General features: G+C 38.5%; 2 protein-coding genes across 4 annotated transcripts; both read right to left on the minus strand.

Moving 5' to 3' along the window:
- Positions 1-295: 295 nt before the first annotated feature.
- On the minus strand, positions 296-10,382 carry LOC116326376 (selenocysteine insertion sequence-binding protein 2). Of its 2 annotated transcripts, none has more exons than XM_031747631.2 (18): positions 10,173-10,382; positions 9,621-9,739; positions 9,393-9,531; positions 9,236-9,305; positions 8,166-8,380; positions 7,976-8,060; positions 7,789-7,883; positions 4,847-4,990; positions 4,679-4,765; positions 4,482-4,583; positions 4,256-4,388; positions 3,951-4,117; positions 3,708-3,837; positions 3,452-3,611; positions 3,132-3,352; positions 2,516-2,670; positions 2,254-2,419; positions 296-2,136 (listed from the first exon to the last, which is right to left on the minus strand). In XM_031747631.2, the coding sequence occupies exons 1-18, from the start codon at positions 10,179-10,181 to the stop codon at positions 2,012-2,014; spliced, it is 2,322 nt and encodes a 773-aa protein (XP_031603491.1). In that variant the 5' UTR covers positions 10,182-10,382; the 3' UTR covers positions 296-2,011. The 2 variants fall into 2 exon arrangements, with proteins under 2 accessions (XP_031603491.1, XP_031603484.1); XM_031747624.2 differs by having other exon boundaries at positions 9,393-9,534.
- Positions 10,383-12,655: 2,273 nt separating this feature from the next.
- On the minus strand, positions 12,656-20,533 carry mfsd10 (major facilitator superfamily domain containing 10). Of its 2 annotated transcripts, none has more exons than XM_031747644.2 (13): positions 20,378-20,533; positions 18,992-19,173; positions 18,412-18,508; positions 18,199-18,302; positions 17,912-18,070; positions 17,529-17,720; positions 15,220-15,322; positions 15,010-15,121; positions 14,816-14,924; positions 14,606-14,696; positions 13,582-13,629; positions 13,401-13,490; positions 12,656-13,279 (listed from the first exon to the last, which is right to left on the minus strand). In XM_031747644.2, the coding sequence occupies exons 2-13, from the start codon at positions 19,142-19,144 to the stop codon at positions 13,176-13,178; spliced, it is 1,362 nt and encodes a 453-aa protein (XP_031603504.1). In that variant the 5' UTR covers positions 19,145-19,173; positions 20,378-20,533; the 3' UTR covers positions 12,656-13,175. The 2 variants fall into 2 exon arrangements, with proteins under 2 accessions (XP_031603504.1, XP_031603514.1); XM_031747654.2 differs by having other exon boundaries at positions 18,992-19,170; positions 20,378-20,509.
- Between the last annotated feature and the right edge of the window lie 314 nt (positions 20,534-20,847).

Below are 20,847 nucleotides of genomic sequence, written 5' to 3' on the forward strand. Positions count from 1 at the left end.
TTGAGAAATGTTGATTAAACGGATATTTTATGTTTATTTGAGCAGACACCTGGAGGTTACTTTCAGTTCTCTATAATATTAGGGGGGTATCTCACCCAAATGTACTCAAGCCTCTACTCTTGTGCATTAATGATTCACTTTTCAGTTGTGATTACACAAATGACACTTAAAACTGATATTTTAAGAAAATTAATCGCCTCCAAGCTAATCACAAAATAATGTAATTCAATTGTTCTTGGAAAAGTATATTTTCTATAGTTAAGTAATTATAAAAAATATACCATTTAAAAAAAAAAAAAAAAAAAAGCATCTCAACAGTGTGGCAATACATGCCTATCAGCATTTTTGGAGCTTACTAAATATTTATTATCTGTATAATTTGATTATAACAAATGTAATAAAACACATTTGTTGGTTTATGGCCACTTTTTTTTTAGGTTTAAACAATAAATCTACACAAACAATACACAAATTGAATGAATGAGACTAAACATTCATGTTAAGATATGCACAGACAATTTTAAACAACACACATTTTACACGGGTGTCACACGACACGTTTCCTTGCAATACAATTTAAAATGTATGAGCCCCAGAGCAACATAATGATTTTTGTTACATTTGAAAATGTCTCTTATGAAATTTATTTTTGCATTTCTCCCTCACATAAATCACAAACGTGATAATGATCTTAGAACCACTTTGCATGAACTCAATTCCAATCTTGTATAAGATGGACCACTCTGAAGCTTCGTCTACACAAAATATTTGTAAAACTTCACACCTACTTTCCATAAATGGAAAACATGTCAGAATTAGGTCACAGTAATCTGCACTCCCTCCATTGCAATTTATTGCTGTGATTGTCACCTAGCACGTTGGATTCTCATTTTCCTTTTTCCTATTTATTGCAATAAAAAGTCAAGAGCTACCTGCTAATATTTTGTAGTAGTTGCCATTAAATGTAATAACTAAAATGTAGAACCATGTAATATCAGTCAGGCATTCGATATTAAAATCCCAGCTTGGTTAATAATAAAGCTCAGTTTAATGGATTTGTTTTTTTCCCTGTGAAATATCCTGTGGAAACCTGTCAAAAACTGAACCGAATGTGTAGAAAAGATTTGTATTTGTGTGTAAAATTTTGAAAATGTAAAAATAAAACTTATTAACGTGAGTGAAAGTCTAAGCAGTTCCAAGTGGATTCTTCAGTTCTTAAATCAAATTGATTTAAACCCTACCGAGGGTTGTGCTACATATGCTACATACTAATTCTAAGCGGTGTGAAAGTCACAAAAGTCTGTATTAAAAAAAATAATAATTTATGACTGTGCCATGTGCACTCTATAAACAAGTCACAGTAGTAATGTTTATTGTATATATCTTCTAACATAAACTGCTTTATGTTGCTTTATATTTCTTGTGTACAGACAGTATGCTGTAGAGACTGGTATGCAGCATATGCTATAGAACATGAATGTGAACATTAATTGGAGAAGAACAAACATTGGTTTATCATTGTTTTTTAAATTAATGTGCCACTTCAGTGTCATGGCAAAAGCATGGTAAATTTAAACCATTAATTCTTTTAATATGCAATCTTGAACTTACTCCACATATTTACAAAGGATGACACAACTCTTTATTCAAAACCTTCAAATTTTACTGGAGTCAAGGAATGTCACTATGTCAAAATTTCATTTCTTTATGTAAAATGACACTAAAATGTCAAAATCATTTGAACTGAAGTTGACTATTAAGAAAAAAAAATGCAGTGTTAAATCATCATACATCCCCTTAACATCCTCCACACAGGGTCATGAAGCTGCTGATAATTCATATTGTGGGATCTCTTCAAGTTCAGCCCTACTAAGTTGGTGATTTACCTGACAAGAAATCACAAATAATTGGAATAAGCACTAACATGATACTGACAAGTCCCGGAAAGCTGTGAGCCCCAGTTTGAGAAACAAGGGGATCCATTTTTCAGGCACAAAAGGCTTCACAACTGTTAGCTCTCTTCATCATCAGTGTTTTCAGTACATTCATTGTCCAGGTGCATGGACTGCAGCTGCACCTCAAAGTCCAGTAATGTGTGGTTATACTCCTTCTCCAACATTTTCTTCCAGATTTTTACTGAGAAATGGAGACAACATGTAATTATTTTGTACAGTTTCACGATTACTGTTAGAGACACTTTGTTTTTTACTAGACAGAGCAATATCATCGCTATCTAATGTTACAGTTACTTACTGTATTGTGGTTCCTCTGGCTCTTTTACATCTGGATCAGGCACAGGTTCTTCAGTGTTTGTTTCAAGCTCTGCCTCTGCCTGGTCTCTCTGCTCCAGGCTTGACACCATTGCTTCATAGGCTGCCCTGGCCTCAGAAGACAGCTCAATCATCTTATGATAATAATCCTGTAGGTAAGAGAGTTTTCAGCTCATTTGAAATTAATTATTAATGTCATCTTAAAGCAATAATTGTGTGTACATTTGCATAACAATAACTCTGACCTGTGCACCATCATAGTTGAAGATGCCGACCAGGCTGACAGGCACGGCCTTGTTGACACAGCGTCCCAAAGCTTTTCTAGAGAGTGCAAATATGAACGGCACACCCTGCTCACGACATGTATCGATGATTGTGTGGAGAGCCTCATCCAGGCCACCTGTGAAAGGTGATATTTTTGCGCTTTTCATGCAATTGTAAGCATTCCTTGTACGTCACAGCTCTCAGGATCACATTTATGAATGACTATGTGACAATTCTTGCTTTTCCATTTTGCTTGATAAATCAGAAAACAAATTTTGATTTGAAGATTGTGATTTTAAGACCAAAAAACCTTTCTAAAATGCTGACCGGGAATAATGTGCTTTTTAAAAGCAATAACATAAAGCTAGAAAAAAAAGGAGATAATGAAGTTCTGAAACTGTAATGGACGTGTTTAAAAATATGAAGTGACCATAAAGAATTGAGATGTATACATATAACTCCTGATGATCGTAGCCTAGACTTGAATTTTAGAGTAAAAACGTAAAGAACATGAAATTTGGACTTGCCCAAATTTTTAAAAAAAGGTTCAGAATTCCTAGTTTCAAACTGAGAGCCAGCTATCAGGTCTTATAGTACCTTTGGCCTGGATGCGTTCACAGTTAGGTGAGATAATGACACACTTGATCTTCCTGAGTTTGAGGTGCTTGTGGACCTCCCTAAGGCCCATCACAATCCGCCTCTTCATGCGGGCCTTCATGGGGTCCTTCTGGTACAGGCGGTCCTGGAACCGAACCAGCTCCTTTAGCAGCAACGTCACGCACTCATCCACATCTTTGCTCAGCATCTGGCTGCAATAACTGAAATGCAAATGAAAATGAAAACGCGATGTACTGAGGGTGCAAGCAACCAACATCAACTTGTGACTGGACATGCAGTGAAGCATGCAGCAGTCTTACTCTCTGAATTTTCTGCTGTGGATTTTAGGTGCTGGGTATGACTGAGGTGAGGGGATTTGTTGCTGTATAGTCTCAGTTTTGTCTGTCTCTTCAGCTTCTTCCACGATCTGACACATGTCGTTTAATTCATCAAGTCCCTCTGCAGGAGAGCCAACCTCATCTATGGTTTGAGAAGCACAAAATGTTGGAAATCATTCATTTCCAACAGCTCAGAACAAAGCATACTGGCAGCAATCGTTTCACTGCGTGCTCTGACCTGTGGCGTTTGTGTCACACTGCTCTTTTTCTGTACAGTTACTCGCAAGTTTATACTCGCTTTCGGGCAGCAGTCCTCTCTCCTCCAGTAAACGCCTCTGCTTCCTCTCCTCTCTCTCTTTCAAAATGACCTGAGGAACCAAGACAAGAGTTCAAGCCTATAAACAGAGCTGCACAGCTGAAATGAATTCTCATAAAATTTATTATATTTGTCTCTATTGCATAGTAAATAAATGAACTTTGCCTTCTTCAGAGGAGTTGGTTTCTTTGCTTTGGGCACCTCTCTTTGCTTGCCTTTCTTCACCAAAGGACTAGTTGAATCCAGGGGATTGTGTGCAATTTTATCCTGCTGCCACAGAGGCTTCTTCTGGGCAGATGTTTGCTTCTGAACGACAGGTAGTCCTCCACCAACTACAAATACAGGAATACTTATTTTTCATCAGGTTATGATAACATGCACTCGAAGATCGGGGTTAGGAAACTACTTAAATTAGCATTATTCTTCAAAATACAGTTCAAAGTGATATCTATCAAGCCAACCTGACCAACCTGTGAGAATGACTGGCTTAGCGTCCTGCTTGGTTTTCTGAGACTGCTGCTTCTTTTCCAGGGTGGCCAGCATGTTTCCGATGTCCAGTTGCATAGGAACCTTGCTCTTTTTCCCAGAGGCTTTCTCGCTTTTCTAGAAATCAAGTAAACAAGAACAGAACTGCACATTAAAGTCAAACCTGTTTCCAGTTCTAAAGGTGAATTTTAATGTACACAAGACACAAACCTGCCCTTTTTTTCCTGTTTCAGTGGGTTGTGTCTTTGCTGTGGGCGATTTTCCCTGGTTCTGATCAGCAGATTGATGCTGACTTCCTTCTCTTTGGTTTTCCTTAAAGAGAATGTAAAAATCACCATCATAAAAAATATTAGTGTAAATTAAATTTTACACTAACATATATATATATATGATGAAATGATAAGTACCTCATTGCATAGTTTTGTATTGCTGCTGGTTATTAACCTTTCAGTCTTTGACAAAGCAAGAGTCAAGTCTGGGAACTCCTCTTCATCCTTCAAAGAAAACCATACAACAAAAATAATCCTTCTCCCAGCAACAGAACAAGTTAAATGAAAATTCAGTGATTTTTTCACCTCAAATTTTGGAGGCTCTTGATAAATCGCTGGCTCTGACGAGCCACCTCCTGCACCTTCTCCGGTACTTTTCGCCTTCTTCTTTTTCTTTCGCTTTTTCTTCCCTGGAGCCATCTCTTCCTCCTGTGCAGCCATGCTCTCAATCTGATAAGATATAAAAATGACAAAGCTCAAACACCCCATGAAAATATACAGGTTTACTGCACAGGTCTGTGAAAGCTTAGCTTTTTGTTATGTTGAATAACCCATTTGATAAATTCTGTTATATCAAGGTTGTAAACACCATGACATATAGTCTGTGTGTCTATAATTACATGTTTGCTTGATGTTCATAAATAATGTCTCTTTGGCCTCATTACTCCGTTGCCTTGCTCATTTTGGTTTGGTTTACAATGTCTTTGTAAATAAAGAACAGCTCTTCACAGTGTTCACAGCTCACAGCTCCAGTGTTGCCATAGTTTAAACACAATTTTAAGTACTGCACCCTAAAGACTGTGCTGATAATGTTAGAGATTTACATGGCTGTTGTGAATGGCATTTTTTGTTGTTGTTAGATCAAGAGATTTATGATAATCCACAATGAAAGTTCAAACAAAGTTCAAAAAGATTTTTGGAGGTGGCTTAGACAACATAATCATATGCATACTATATGCAACTATATCTGCCTGTGCTAGAATGACTTAGACGGTTAGAAGCAATATGTGTCTCACACAGTGCACAAACTCTGTCAGGGTGCTGCTGCTTCCTGAACATAATGGAGGGAGGTGTGCCTCATTCAGAGCTAGAACACGAGTCCCTCTGTGCTGATTGCAAAAGAGGTACAAGTTGCAAACCTGCAAATGGAGCTGCTAAATGTGGAAAGTGAAAAGAGGCATAATTATCACTGCTTTGACTGTGACGCATCTCAGGTGGTCAAGCTAATATGGCATTAAAAACTATAACTACCTTGAACTTCAGCAGGTGTGCTGTGTCCGATTTTATGACTATTGCAAGCTGGCATGCTGTAATTTCATTTACATTTATAAATAAAATGACCACTTCAAGAGAACTTTTATTGCTTCTTGCTTTTTCTGTGAGGGTGCACAGCCTCTGTGTGGATGCAGAGTGTAAGAGAGCAGTGGGAGTAGGGCTGGGTATCGTCACTGATTTCTAGAATCGATTTGTTTCCGATTCACAAGGTCCCGAATCGATTCGATTCGATTCGATTCAATTCGATTCAATTAAATTCGATTTGAATCTGGGAAATTTTGACAGTCAGAAATATTATAATTCAGATCAGTACATTTACATATTTTTGTATCTATAAAAAGGAAGCTGACACACGCAAGACTTTATCAAAGGTGTGAGCATCACAGCAGATGCCTTTGTGTCAAAGTAGCTGAAGATAAAACACAGAAAAACATGAAGGTGGTTTGCCTGGCCTGGGATTTTATAAAAATATTCTGCAGTACATCAAAAACGAAAGAAAACCATTAATCAACATATGAACGTTACCTCTGACATTACAGCGGTTTTATTAGAGACACGGCTAAGCGTTTTTGCATTTGCATAATTTTAAAAGTTTAAATTTGTTCAGTATTGAACGGCAGAAATTAGGTTTTCTTTTCGGAAGTATGTAAACGAAAAAAAAAAAGAAAAAAGCGGCCGACAGCGCTGTAAACAACGGTAGACTTGTGCGTAACAAGTGTTTAATAATGCAGAAAACAGATTTTTAGGCGGAAACTGTTCTTGAAGTACAGAGGGAGAGAGAGAGAGAGAGAGAGAGCTGTGCATGAAGTGTGATTTTTATCATGGTGGAAGCAAAACAGTAAAAGTCAGAGTGATTTCATGACGATGTTTACGTGAAGCGTAGTTTGGATCTTCTTTTGCTGCTGGTTCAGTCAATATTGTTTGGAGAGAGATAAAACTAACAGCATTAGAATCAGCGCAAAAGGGCGTGAACACAAAGCGCGGACCCATGAAACATCAGAATCAGCGAGCTGTCGGCTTTCAGCCCGACCGTGTCCGTGCAGTTGTTGTGCCAAAAAGTGATTGTCTGCCAGAAAGTGATTGCCGTCCGCGGGAGCGCGCGCAGCCGCTTAAAGCTGCAGCGCCCGTCGGGTGAGAAATGCGACATCTCACTGATTCTGATCCGCGGGTCTGCGCTGTGTGTTTACGTCCTTGTGCAGAATCCGTGTACCTGCTCTCATTTACTGTCTTAGCTGTTTGGTGGTTGTTGAAATTTTGTGAGGTTTCACCTGAGATTCTGGCGTTTCGGGCAAAATAAATTTATATTAAAAAATCGATTCTGGATTTTAATGAATCGATTTCACGTTATCCAAGCCAGAATCGATTTTAATCGATGAATCGATTATTAAAACCCACCCCTAAGTGGGAGCTCTGTTGCAGAGTAATACTGTCCACATATTTCTAATCAGTGTGAAAAATCTACCTACATCAAAAATGAATAAAAAAGGTAAATTACAGAAAAACAAAAGCTACTAAATGGATAGTGCATAAGTGAAATTAAGTTTGATGATTATTGCTATGCAAGAGACATCAAGAGCCAAGAGTGAGCCATTCAAAAAACAACAACAAAACGAATACATACATAACTCACAAATATTCAGATATATTTAGTAATATTTAGTTACAGCCTTACAGATTTCTTTCTATCTACACATTACACACTCATATGTAGGTATGAGTGTGTAATGTGGTAAGTAAATAAACTATGATGCAGAGCAGGAGTAGTGAGAAGGTTGTTTCGCCTTTCTTACAGAATAATGAAAAAAAAATTAAATGTGTTCACACCTAAAATCAAAACATGGGCCCAGATAAGAGCCAGAAAATAAATGGTAGCTTACCTCATGAAAATAATTAATCCACTTAAGGATTTTTAAGATCTGCTGATTGCCTATGAATCTGATATGACTGTTGAGAATCTAAAACATGCATCGTACCTGCATACTGTTACAGCTGATTGTCATGTCATTGGGAACAAGTTTCTTCGGAGGCTGAGAGGCAATGTTAGCCCAGGACGTCACCACCGGTTGAACTGTGCACCAAATAAAGATAATCAATGTGTGAAATATTATTAAAACTGCCTCAAAATTGCTGAAAGACAGACTAGAGTAAATCTGAGCCTACCTGCTTGGATAACTGGGATTTCTGGCTTTGCATCAGTGGCACACACCCGGGGACCAGGTAGGGTAGGGGTTCCTCTGCTGGCAGACTATGCAACAAAAAAATTACAGCAGCAACAACATCATGAGTATAGCTTTCTGTAATGGGCAAGAGCTGTCACATAGCTTAACATTTGATATTCCCATGAGCTGACCATCCAAGAAGATGCCAGTTTTGGAGTTTGGGAGCTTGTGAATGGAGGACTTTGACCCCAGCACTCTTTCTGAGCAACAGGAGGAGCTGCTTTGGCCACTGAAACACCACCCAATTCTGGAAAATCTGCCATCTTCACTTCAAATGGGACAGAATTTGTCTGTGCTGGTTTTGGCTTCCCAGCAGAGGTTGGGGCAGATCTTGTATCTTTAAAACCTGTGAATGAATTATGAAACATTAAAGGAGAAGTATTTACATAAAGCAGTGGGTTTCAAACATTTTGTGCCCAAGATACTACAATTCTGGTCATCATTGGCCAAATCTGAACAAACAAACAAAATCTATAAGACAACAATATGCTAAAGAATCTCATCAAGAATGACTGCAGTTCTCACTGTATTCGATATCTTTGCTCTACGTCATCTCAAATGAATGTTGTCAGTTCATTCTTTAATGCCATTTCAGACCAAGGCACTTTTTACAGTTTATCTGCAGCATCTAGATCTTGCAAGATACCGTTACACACTTTCACACAAACCATTAAATGGTCTTGCAGCTTCAGATGCAGAGCTCCTTTAAAGTAGGCCAAGCTTCTTTCAGAATCTCTCTGTGCCCCTTTAGCTTTCTTGGCACCATATTAACATTGCCAAACGTCTCCCAGAAGTTTATGCACTTGCTAAAGGGCACAGACATTCCAAATCTACGTGAAGCTGTAAGATAGGTAGCATTCACAATAATATCTACTGGGTCATCGGCATTGGTAGTTACTTGGAGTTTGAGTAACATCAGAAAACAACAAGGTTGGTGCACAAACATACCGAAGCCACTAAAGCAAGAACGAAGCCTTTAATGTGTGGGCAACCCACAAGTTAGCCGATCATTCGATCCTCTTTGTCCTGCTGTATATGGCAGCAATGCTTGCAAGCTTGATACTAAAACCCATGGGACATTTGGGAATCACTGACCACAAAATTATTTTCAATGTTGAAAATATTTTGGTCAGTTACTTACGCAATACAACCACTAGCAGGAAAATTCACAAAATAAGTTAATACCATGCATATCATTTACCTTTTTTCTGCACGTCCACTGAGGTCTTGCCCATGATTTTGCCTTGAGAGTCCTTTTTGTTTTGAGGTGTCTGTGAAGATGAATTATAAAATAACACTTTACTTCATGAATAAAGTTTGTTTATATGTAGGTCTCTGTAAATCAAAATAAAACCAACCTTTGCTTGGGGATCCCGTTTGGTCCTATCACTCTGTAAGTTATCACTGGCCTCTCTAACAGGGCGCCTGCTGCTGTAGCCGTGACTCCTCGGTGCATCTCCTCCTCTTCCTGCTGGCTTTGGGCTCAGACCTGACTGGCTTCTTAACAAATTGTAACAACATGAGCACCTGATGATCTAGGTCAAAAGCCAAATGATTAAATACCCCTGGAAATGATATCTTCCTACCCTCTTGAAATCTGATCGGAGGTATAAGGGTTTGGTAGAATCAGAGGTTGCTCTGATGCTGATGTGTGGGGCTCTGCAGGCGGTTTCCTCGACCCCCTCTGGTGTTTGTGGTCAAAGTCCTGGAAAGCAAAGCAGATGACAGTTTCTTCTTCTGCCACCAAACACCGTACTGGTGTTTGACCTTTGGCAATCACGCCATTAACTCCAAATTCGAGTAAAATTTGGATAAAGAGATTTAGCTTAAGACTAACCACTATATCGATGTTTTGGACTCACAATGCACTTGATTACAGAACAGCCAGCTCATGTTGCACAATAGTAACCGCCGGTGTTCTGCCGGGTTGAAAATGTCTTACAGTATAACTGAACTGGTAGTTCGTTAGTGTGGTCAAACCACACGTTGTCTTAGCAGTATCTCACTCGTGTAACTAACAGCTGAAGTTTGCTAAGAGTTAGCTCACGCTCAGCTGCATGCACTAACATTCGTTAGCTTTCTAGCTAACTAGCTAGCTAAAGAAAAGAATAAACGTAGCGTTCATTTTCATAAAATACCTTGTCCATCTCTCTAGTTGAAGTCACATCTTCATATAAGCGTATACAAGTCGCCAGGCTCCTTCTTACGAGTGTACAGACAATATTCTACCCCAAAAGTGTGTACATGGCTAACCAGGCTAAGCAACCTGTTTGACAGCATGTAGCCGGAGCAGCTAGCTGAGTGAAACAGCTGGTGTTTACATGTGCAGTCAAGAGATCCACAGCGACACCCTCTGATTTAACAACGTAAACAGTTTTACGAGTATTCCTGTTTATTAACCCCATAATAACCCCCTATAACTCTATACTTTGTGCATATATATGTATATATAAAACATTATATAAACATGTCAGGAGGACACCAGATTAACTTTGTTGCTTGGCCCTACTTAATTTTAATAATTAAGTTGCTTAAAATTGCACTATATACACTGACGCTGGCTTCGTAGTGTAGTGCTTTGCGTTTTTAGATTTTGCTTCTTTAACAAAACTGAAAAGCTTTACTCTGAGTACCAAACGTCAATGTCTGGTTAATTTATATAGCACATTTCATTATAAGCCTGCTTTAACTCAATATGCTTTACACAGAAGATAAAAACACAAAAACCTATGCAAGTTTATGATGAAAACAAAACGAAGTAAAGCGCAAATCCACACACAGTTATTAACTGTAAGCCTGTGTGAACAAAAAGCTTTGAGCACAGATTAGATTGACTTTAGGTCAGCAGGCAGCTTAATCCAGAGAACACGACCATACGTGAAAGCACCCTCAGCACACTTAGATCTAACTCGGGAGACAGTTAAAAGATCTTCACCTGAAAACCTGAGAGGACTGACTGAGTAATAGACACTGAACAAGTCAGAGGTTTATTGGAGGAAGTCAGAGGTATACTATACAAACCATTGAGAGCGTTATGAGCTAATAGAAGGATTTTATTCAGCTGGGAGCCTGTGAAGTGACTTTAGCACTGGAGTAATATGGTCCAGTTTTCATGTCAGGACTCGCCGCTGAACTCTGGACAAGCTGAAGTTGTCCTACTGGTAATTTGGATAATCCTGCAAACAGAGCAATAGTCCAACCTGCTGAATACTTGGACCAATTTCTCAGTTAGTTTGTGATTAGGATTTTCTAACTTTACTGAATTTTAATATATATCTGTGGTAGAAAGCAGTTCTGGTGACCTTATTGATGTGATTATTATGCCAAAGTTCCACACAGAAACACAGTGAGTGTGAATGGGATGATAAATATGAAAAAAATGTTCTCTCTCTGACTTTATGGACCAGCAACAAGGATTTCCACATTGAGTTTTAAAACATTTCTAGACAGCCAACTGTTAATGTCATCAGTGCATCAGTTTGCGAACAGAGGTTAGACCATCAGAAAATGATAAGTACAGCTGTGTACCATCTGTGTAAGTATGACAGGATATATTGTGATTCTTTATGATAGTGCTAAGGAGGAGCATGTGAAGGTTAAAGAGTAATGGACCAATGACAGACCCCTGAGGAACCCCTGATTTAATTTCTGTTAAACTTTAGGGCCAGATGTGTTGCAGTGGCACAAATTTGTGTTTTAGAGTAAAAAACATTTTTTTTCTTTTTTAGTGCCTTTCAGTACAGCCATTTCCTTTTCCAAGGTGCAAAATATAGGAGAGGAGGAGGAGAAGAATATTTAAATCAGTGGTACAAACTGAATTTAATCACGTTTTCAGCACACAATTAACTGCTGACTGTGTCAATGTTTAACAGTGAAAAAACTTGATACTGACATGAACTGACTCCCTATGAAATAACTGCACTTTAGAAACAAGCGCAACTTTTTTAAATCAGCCACAAAACTAACCACACCTGTTTGGGGCTTGTGCTTACATGTTATTTTGCACCATGATGAGAACTGGTTGAGAACCTGAACTGTTAAACCAATTGAATAACAAAGTCTTTCACTCAAAAGTCACACGTAATATATCAAATTTAAGTGTATTTCATATTGTTTCTTTCATATCCTACATGGAGTGTAAGAATTGGATGGTGCTTACACTTTCCTTTGTTTTCACTGGAGTTTACATTTATATTAGTTTTCTTGATATGAAAGCTTTGAGCTGTGTATACTATACCCAGAGTAAATGAAGTTAAACTCAGATTAAAAAACAAAACTCATGAAGAATTTCCCTTTTTTGCATTTAGTCACTGTGACCTTCTGTTGCTTTGCTTGTATTTCACATCATAATCTTTATTTTTAAGTACTAAAAAATATCTAAAACATATCTAATCCTCGACGTGTCCAGGGTGTACCCTGCCTCTCGCCGAATGACAGCTGGGATAGGCTCCAGCACTCCCCCGCGACCCTGAAAAGGCTATGTGGAAGCGAATGGATGTATGAATGGATGGATGAATGGATGGATATGTAATGTTTAAAAAAGTATTTCAAATACATGTTGTGAAGTAAAATGTGTGCAGCAAAAACATTAAGTAGACCCAAATACTAAAGTACAAAGATGTTGATCAAAGCTTGTGTACAATATTTAATGTTCAGTTCACATTGAACTTTTTGTATAATTTTTCTAATTAATTCTAGGTAAGATAATTGTTCATTGCCATGGACTGATGTTTCATTCTCTTTAGTGAAAAATAGAACATCAAAAACTTTTATGTGAGTTAATGCTAAAGTATCCTTTGCAAAATAGAAAATCTTAGTGATTATTAAAAAACGACATTACAAAAATATTTGTGTAGCATGAGCACTAATATTACATGGAATTCCTTCTAACCCACCCAGTCTACAATACACACAGGTCTATATGAACACACAAACAACATTATATTCATTCATTCCTTTTTGGCATTTGTACCATCTTCTCATATTATTTTGTTTCGTTGTTTTGATCTTTGGCCAACAGTACAGAAAAGTAAACATCCCATTACTGTGAAATTAGTGCTTGCTTTCCCAGAAGATGTAAACATCATTGCATTAATGTAGGTAATGAAACACAAGCTGGTTTTTTTAAGTCTTTAACCTGCTCATTCCTCTTTTAGTCTCCTGGCTATGCCCAGGAGAGCTAAGGGCAAGACGAAGGAGGCCGATGTGATAAGAAAGCAGGTCTGTGCTCCAGCAATCCAATACACTGCAAACAAATCAGTTAAAACAAAACAAATATGAACATATATATAACAAATAATTCAAATAGCACCATCTCAATAAAAAAGCAGCACTATGGCATGATGCTTTAGTTTCAGTTTCCTCACCTGAGGATGACACAACTGGGCCCAACGCTCTGGCCAGGGCACCCAAACTACGCAGAATACCCATCACAGTGCCTTTCTGACTGGCTGAGCCTAGAGGAGTATTCACAGTGGGTAATCAGCAACAGTGCCAACATTATAGCACGATCAAAATATTTTTCAACAGATTTGATAAAAGGCTCACCGTGGTCAGAAACTAGAGTCGACAAGCAGGGAACAACTATGGCAGCCGCTGTAAGAATAGGATAATAAATACATAAGTTGGACATTTTTAAGTAAAATGCTATATAGCACAATGTCATATAATACAGTAACTATGTGATATTTTGCTTCGAAGAAAAGTTAGAGGATGACTTGATAAGAATAACACAAAGTACATTAAACTAAAGTGATATCATTCTCTTCTGTTAGGGAGCATAAAGCAGACTTTAAAAGAATGGGTCCCTACAGATTTGTTTAATATGCACACTGAACGACATATCCTGATCAAAATAACATCAAGATTTCTGGATGTTGCATCAGAATAAGTATCAGGTTAGACACGATCTTTCTAAAATTTGGGGGGCCAAATATAATAAAATTAGTTTTATTGGAATTTTGAAAACGAATGAAGAAAATCTCCAGACATCCAGGCCTTTGTGTCTGTAAGACATACCTGTGGTTTAGCTACATAATTTGTGTCACCTGGCTTCACAGAAAAATATAGCAGCATATAATCTGTATAGCAATGAAAATGTATGTAGGATTTTCTAATGATATTGTCTAAGATATTGTCTAAGGGAAATCTAAATAGAAGTGGTCCTAGTACAGAACCCTGTGGAACTCCACATGAGCAACATGAGTATAATTCATTCTGAAATTTGACTGAAACTCTTCAGATAAACCATTCCTCTGCTAATGACTGCTTGACTATATTATAGTTGTTCATTTAAGAATTTTTGAAATAAGAGAAGGGATGGGGATTGGTCTATAATAACTTAAGACAGCTGGATCAGGCAAAGGCTTCTCATGCAATAGTTTAATTACTGCATCCTTGAAAGTGTTCTTGGCAGTGTTCTTCTATTTTAACAGTGTAATGTCCTGTTATGTATTTTGGCAGTAGTTTATCACATAGTTTTTAGATTTATTTACACATTCTCGGGTGCTGTCAAGATAAGACAGATGAAACTGAGTTACTGCATATTTTGAATACAGTAATTTTGACTCACCAAAGGAATACAGTGCCAACCCAATGTACAGCATTGTTACATTCCACGATAACCCAATGATTACAAAGGCTGGGATCAACGCTATGATTGCCTAAAAACAAGAAAAGTGGTTCAATAAGGTAGACATTTGTGCAGTGATTTATCCTGTCCCATTAAAACTAACAACGGCATTAGATCAGTATTTGTCATGCGAGCAATTGGTGACTTTACCATACGAACAGCCTTGATTTGCTGCCCAGGTTTTATTCTGCGAGCATAACCCCCCTGGATTAAAGCCATGATGACACCAATAAAGAAGAACATCTTTCCCTGCTCCATGCTGTTAGAGAGAAAAGCATAAGGTTGCAGTTTGAATTTCCCTTTTAAGTCTGACAGAGTACACGGCCTTATCTTTGAGTTCATACCCTGTAAACTGGAAACGCTGGTGAGTAAGAAAACTTAAGGTGAACTCCAGACCAGAGAACAGGAAGAGGTAGCAGAAATAAACCAGCCCCAACACTCGAAGGCTCTGCATTCCTGTAAAACACAGCCCAACAGTGCATCACTGTGTTAAGGTTTATTCACTCTTTATAAACGGGACAATCACAGATGAATGCAGTGTGTACACTACTCACCGTTTCTTGAAAGTTGATCTTTTTTCTTACTAACAGCTGCAAAATAGAACAAGGATAATGGATGCAGCAGGTCCCTGCAGTCCCCACAGCCTGAAGACAAAGCCTAGAATGGAACAAGAAAAATGAACTGCATCTTTCTCTCAATGAATAATGATTTGAAAAAACAATGCTGTTTCTTCAGAAACAATAATATTAATGTGAACTTGTAATTTTTTTAAATGTAATTATTTTGTCTGGGGTGGGTAGGTGAAAACTGAGAAAAATCAGACATGTTCAATCTGAACAGTGATCACTGTCTCTTTGAAACATTCCTCGCCTGGTGGTTTCAGGAATGTTGCTCAATTTGGAGAGACATGCACATAAATCATCGCCTTACTAATAAGGTGGTGTACACAGTGGATCAGCAGCCATAGACCTGTCCAGACATGCGTTAAGTGGAATGACAAAAATTGCTTAAAGTACACTTCATAAGGTTTTTTTTTAAAAAAAGCTTTCATATCATTTCTGCTGAAGAAGGAACAAAGAGGATGGAAATACTCTAAACATTGGACGTCAGTACATCCTGTGTTTAGCAATGTGCAACAAAGATATAAAGCTTGCTCAAATGTAATTTAAATATGACATGTTTGTTGGGGTGGCCACAACGGTGGCGCAGTGTTGCCTCACAACAAGAAGGTCCTGAGTTCGACTCTAGCACCTGGCCGAGGCCTTTCTGTGTGGAGTTTGGATGTTCTCTCTGTGTTTGAGTGGGTTTTCTCTGGGTTCCTCCCACAGTCCAAGGACATGCAGTTAGTGGGGTTCTGAACTGCCCAAAGGTGGGTTAATGTGGTTGTCTGTCTCTATGAGTTAGCCTTGGTCAGATTGGCAACCTGTCCAGGGTGTACCCCGCCTCTCTCTCTCTCCCTATGGTAGCTGAAATAGGCTCCAGCCACCCCACAACCCTGATAAGGATAAGCGGAAGAAAATGGATGGATGGGTGTTTGTTGGTGGTGGTCTGACTATTTCAGAAATTGATGATCTACTTGGATTTTCACACACAACCATCTTTAGGGTTTTCAGATAATGGCTCAAAAAAGACAAATTATTCAGTGAGTGGCAGTTCTTAGGATGAAAATCCAAAAGCCAGAGAAGAATGGCCAGACTTCTACGAGCTTTTAGGAGCACAACAGTAGCTGAAATGACCACTTACAACCCTGTTACGTAGAAGGACGCACAACATGTGCAACCTTGACACAGGTGGGCTAAGGCAGTCAGAATTTGGTTTAAACAACATGAAGGAATGGATTCATCCTGCAATGTATCATGATTCAGGCTGGTAGTGGTGGTGTAATGTGTGGGGGATATTTTTTGTACACAGTGAGTATTGTTGCTGACCATCCCAGTCTTACCACAGTGTGCACATGTTCTGATGACTGATTAAAGCAGGATAATGTGCCATGTCACAGAAAATTAGTTCACTGCACTCAAATGGACTCCAAAGTCAGCAGATCTCAATCTAACAGAGCACCTTTGTGGAATGGTGGTACGTGAGATTCCCACCGTGTATCTGCAGCTGACAAAATCTGCAGTTGAAACTGTGTGGTGCTCTCCTGTCAGTGTGGGCCAAAATCACTGAGAAGTTTTTCCAGCACCTTGTTGAATTTATGTCTTGAAGAATTAAAGTAGTTCAAAAGGAGGGCAAAGGATGGTCCAGCACCCAGCAGCCTGTTACCTTAGCTCAGCATGAAAAATTGAAAACACTGGGAAACAGATACTGGTACTTATATTGGCCCTTATTGAAGTACTTTGTATTTAAGGTGTGTGATACTTCCTCTTCAGGGGAAAAAGTACTTTCTTACTAAACTACATATATTTTCCAAACATAGCAAATAATAGATTTTTAGAGAAACATATTGTAAACACAATACAAATATATAGTTACATTGTTTTTGCTACTGTTAGATCAGTATGTTGTCAAATACAGTGGATGTCCTTACATGGTCATTTCAGACAAACAGTTCTGGCCATTACTAAAGCAGTCCCACCCATTTGCTGTTGGGTAATAGGGAAGGAGAACTGAGCTAAAGACTTCTTGTTTGAGACAAAGTCCAGTGTAAGATAAATGAGCACTGTTTTGAATTGTGTGTCATGGAAATCTACACAATTGTAGGATAATAGGTCAACTTTAAGTTAAAAAGTTTAATACTTGTTCTACCACAGCATGTTTTGGGAATGCATACTGCACAAGTGATGGCTGGAAAATTTATGTCTGCTGTTTAAAACTGCATTTAGTTCCATTTGCATTAGCAGGAGTGTCTCTATAAACTAACCTTGACGTCCTTTGTTAATGTTTCTGGCAGCATCAGCCAAATAAAGAGCAGATCAGCAGTGCTGAAAGCCAGGGCGAGCAGAGCTGGAGTGAGGTAGAAGACATTTCCTGTTGCTTTGGAGCTGATAGCAAAGTAGGCGCCCATCAGAGGCCCCGCAGTGAAGCCCAAGGAAAAGGCAACACCGATCATGGCCTGATTACAACAGAGGGAAACAGAAAACAGAAAAACACTTTATTCATCTATTCTCAATACATGTGAGGGTCATGCTAAGCTAAGTGTACTGATAACAAAAAAAAGTATGTATAAATATAACACAAAGTAATTTTAATTAATTTCACTTCAACAAAACATTTCCTGTAATGACCACAAATATTTCTGCCTACCATTCCTCGGTTCCGTGCTTTCGGGCACGGCAGGTCGGCTATGATGGCAGTGCAGAGGCTGACGTTGCCCTTACAAATGCCCCCAATTACCCGAAACAAAAGGAACATGCTGAAGCTCCGGGAAACAGCCCAGACTGCATAGGAGGACATCAGCCCTAACTGATACACAAGGCACCCAATTAGATGTGAATGAGTCAGCTCTGGAGAAAGGACTGTGTGTTTTCTTACAGCACGAAAAGTGATAAACAAAACTTTAAAAAGTCGTGAAAAAGTGATGTTTTCCTCACTGTGGTGAGCATAAGCAGGGGTCGCCGGCCATAGGAGTCTGACAGAGCCCCGGTTACAGGTGATGCCAGGAACTGTAGCAGAGAAAACAGTGACCCAATCAGACCTGTAGGGGAAAAAAGGAGCATTATTAAACCAATGAGCCTGCAACACTGAAAATATAAATTTGACCTTAATGTTGAATAAATCTGATGTTTAAAATTAATCCAATATACCTCCAAACAGGACACTGTTGTATTTCTTTTCTAAAGGAATCCCAACAGCCTCCCGGAACCAGTCCACAACAGACTGAAGAGACTGGTACACACCATCCTGCCCACACACAAACAAAGCAGCACAGAGCTATAGTATAAATACCAGCAAAGTGGTCGTTTCACCATGACTCAGCAGGCGGATTCAGCCACTGACTAATCTAATCAAATCACTCATGAGTTTGTTACAGTTTTTATGGAGGAGATTCTTCACACAAAACCATCTTTGTTCGAGGATGTGTTCACAATGTAGAAATGGTCTGTTGAGGAAATGCCATTCAAAAAATCCTATCTAACAATTTTCACACTGCAAAAAAATGTCTTCAGTAAACACTGTTACTCTTATTTCAAAAGCATTTTGAAATAAGTGACATCATCACTGGCAGGAAATAAGGCTGCTGGAATTACCTTCCAAGTTTTAATGCTTTCAACCTGTTTCCTTGTGATGTATAGCAGGCTTAACATCTTAATATCTGCTGTGATTTTAAAAGTGCCTTTAAGTGATTATACTGCTATAAAAAAAAAAAAAAAAAAAAAGACCAACCCCGCTTTCTGCATAGTGATCCAAAATAGAAGGCAGCAGAGGTAGAATCAGAGTGAATCCCAGCAGGTCCAGCAGCAGGATGATAAACACAATCTTGATGACCTTTGTGGAGAAGGTGCCTTCATCTTCCTTGGATTTGTTTACGGCTGACATTCTTCCACCTGATAGTGTTTCTTTTCCTGCTGTACAAAGAACAGCACTTTTAATATAGTGTATTAAAATGCCCCTCATGACTTTTCTTAAATAACACAAACAAGCAGAGCCTTTCTTAAAAGAAATTCACCCTTAAAGAGTTACTGTAGGCTATCCCGATCAAACTCTGAAGCAGTTTATTTAAATTTCCTCGAGTTTCTTGCTTTGTACAAATCATACTGAATCCTCATTCAAGTAGTTTTTCCTTTTAAATAAACTGAATTACTGCAACTGAAATAGGTCTCTATTTCTCTTATCACTTAAATGTGTAGGTACAGTACTTGTACCATGTGTATTTTTAAAGCTATTTTATTTAGTTAAATTTAGTAAAATAATTTCTATTCAGTTACTCAGTGTGCTGACATTTTACTCCAACTGTGGAAAACGCACTTGTTAAAAACAGAAATAATCATTCATTCAAATAAGCCCGAGCATCCAGGGCTGGGTCGGGGAGGGCATCCAGCATAAAAATCTGTGCCAAATCAAATATGGGATTCATCTGCTGTGGTTACCCAATGTAAGAGAGGGCGCAGGAGAATACTGTTATCAAGTACAAAACATTGTTTAAGTTGCATATTTTGGTTTCAACAGCTTAAAAAAAAAACGAAATAAAACTGAGAGGGTCGCTTTTACCCTAAAGGTAATTACAGTTAGTATCACTACTGAGTCCTAGAGCATTAAAACACTTAAATACTCAAAGAAGTACCTGAAGACTGTACAATATTTGAGTAGATGTACTTTCGATTAAGATTGTAAAAATGTGGACGCTATTAGTATGTAAAAAGAAGCTTTTCCTGGGTTGGACAGGTTTAAAATACAAAACGTTTACATCAGTTTATATCGGTAAACTTGTAATTACCGACACCGTTCATTAACCACATCTACTTACAGTAAGTAATCAGGAAACAGAGGCAGAGAAACGTGTTGGTCAAGGAAGGAGGAAACAATTCCTACAGCCTTCCTGCTCAGAGCAAATCCACCTCAGTTTGTATGAACTTAAAAATCATCAACACACAAACGTGTTAGGTTGTGCTTTCAAATACCTTCATCTAAAAGCATAAAACACGTTTTTCTACATGTAAATGCTTCGGATCCAGTGGTACTGACCAATGTTTATCAGCATCGCCTTTTTTCCCTCGATTTTTCTCCCTATATATTTTCTCTAATGGAAAGACTTGAACACATTTAACTTACCCAGTGTGCGCAGAGCGGTGGACTCAGAGAAGCAGATCAAAGTGAGGACTAGTTCACCTCGACCTGGCTCATCAGTCAGTCCATTATTGAGTACACACCAGGAAGCGGCGTCCTCTTACATTTTGGATGACAAGAGTGTGTCGTAACCAATGCAAACACAAGAAAATGCTGCCTTCACGTGACCCCCGTAAGCTCGTATTTTCGCCTTTCTCCCTCGTAAAGTTTTTTTTGTGGTGGTGCAACAAATCTTTTGATTCAGCGCGTCAAAGCAGTGCTTAGAGAATTTATTGAAACAATAAGGCTGTAATGCCATGTGGTTCACTTTGATGACTGGAATATAATCAAACAGTGGCATGGCCAAACGTTGTATTGTCATATTAACACCATTACTGCTGGCAGAGTGGGCCATAAAAAAATTGGAGGAAACTGGACAAGTGAAAAGACAGCCTTTCAGTTGATCCATCTTCTGT

This window comes from Oreochromis aureus, linkage group 12 (assembly GCF_013358895.1).
Source record: "Oreochromis aureus strain Israel breed Guangdong linkage group 12, ZZ_aureus, whole genome shotgun sequence".
NCBI lineage: Eukaryota > Metazoa > Chordata > Actinopteri > Cichliformes > Cichlidae > Oreochromis > Oreochromis aureus.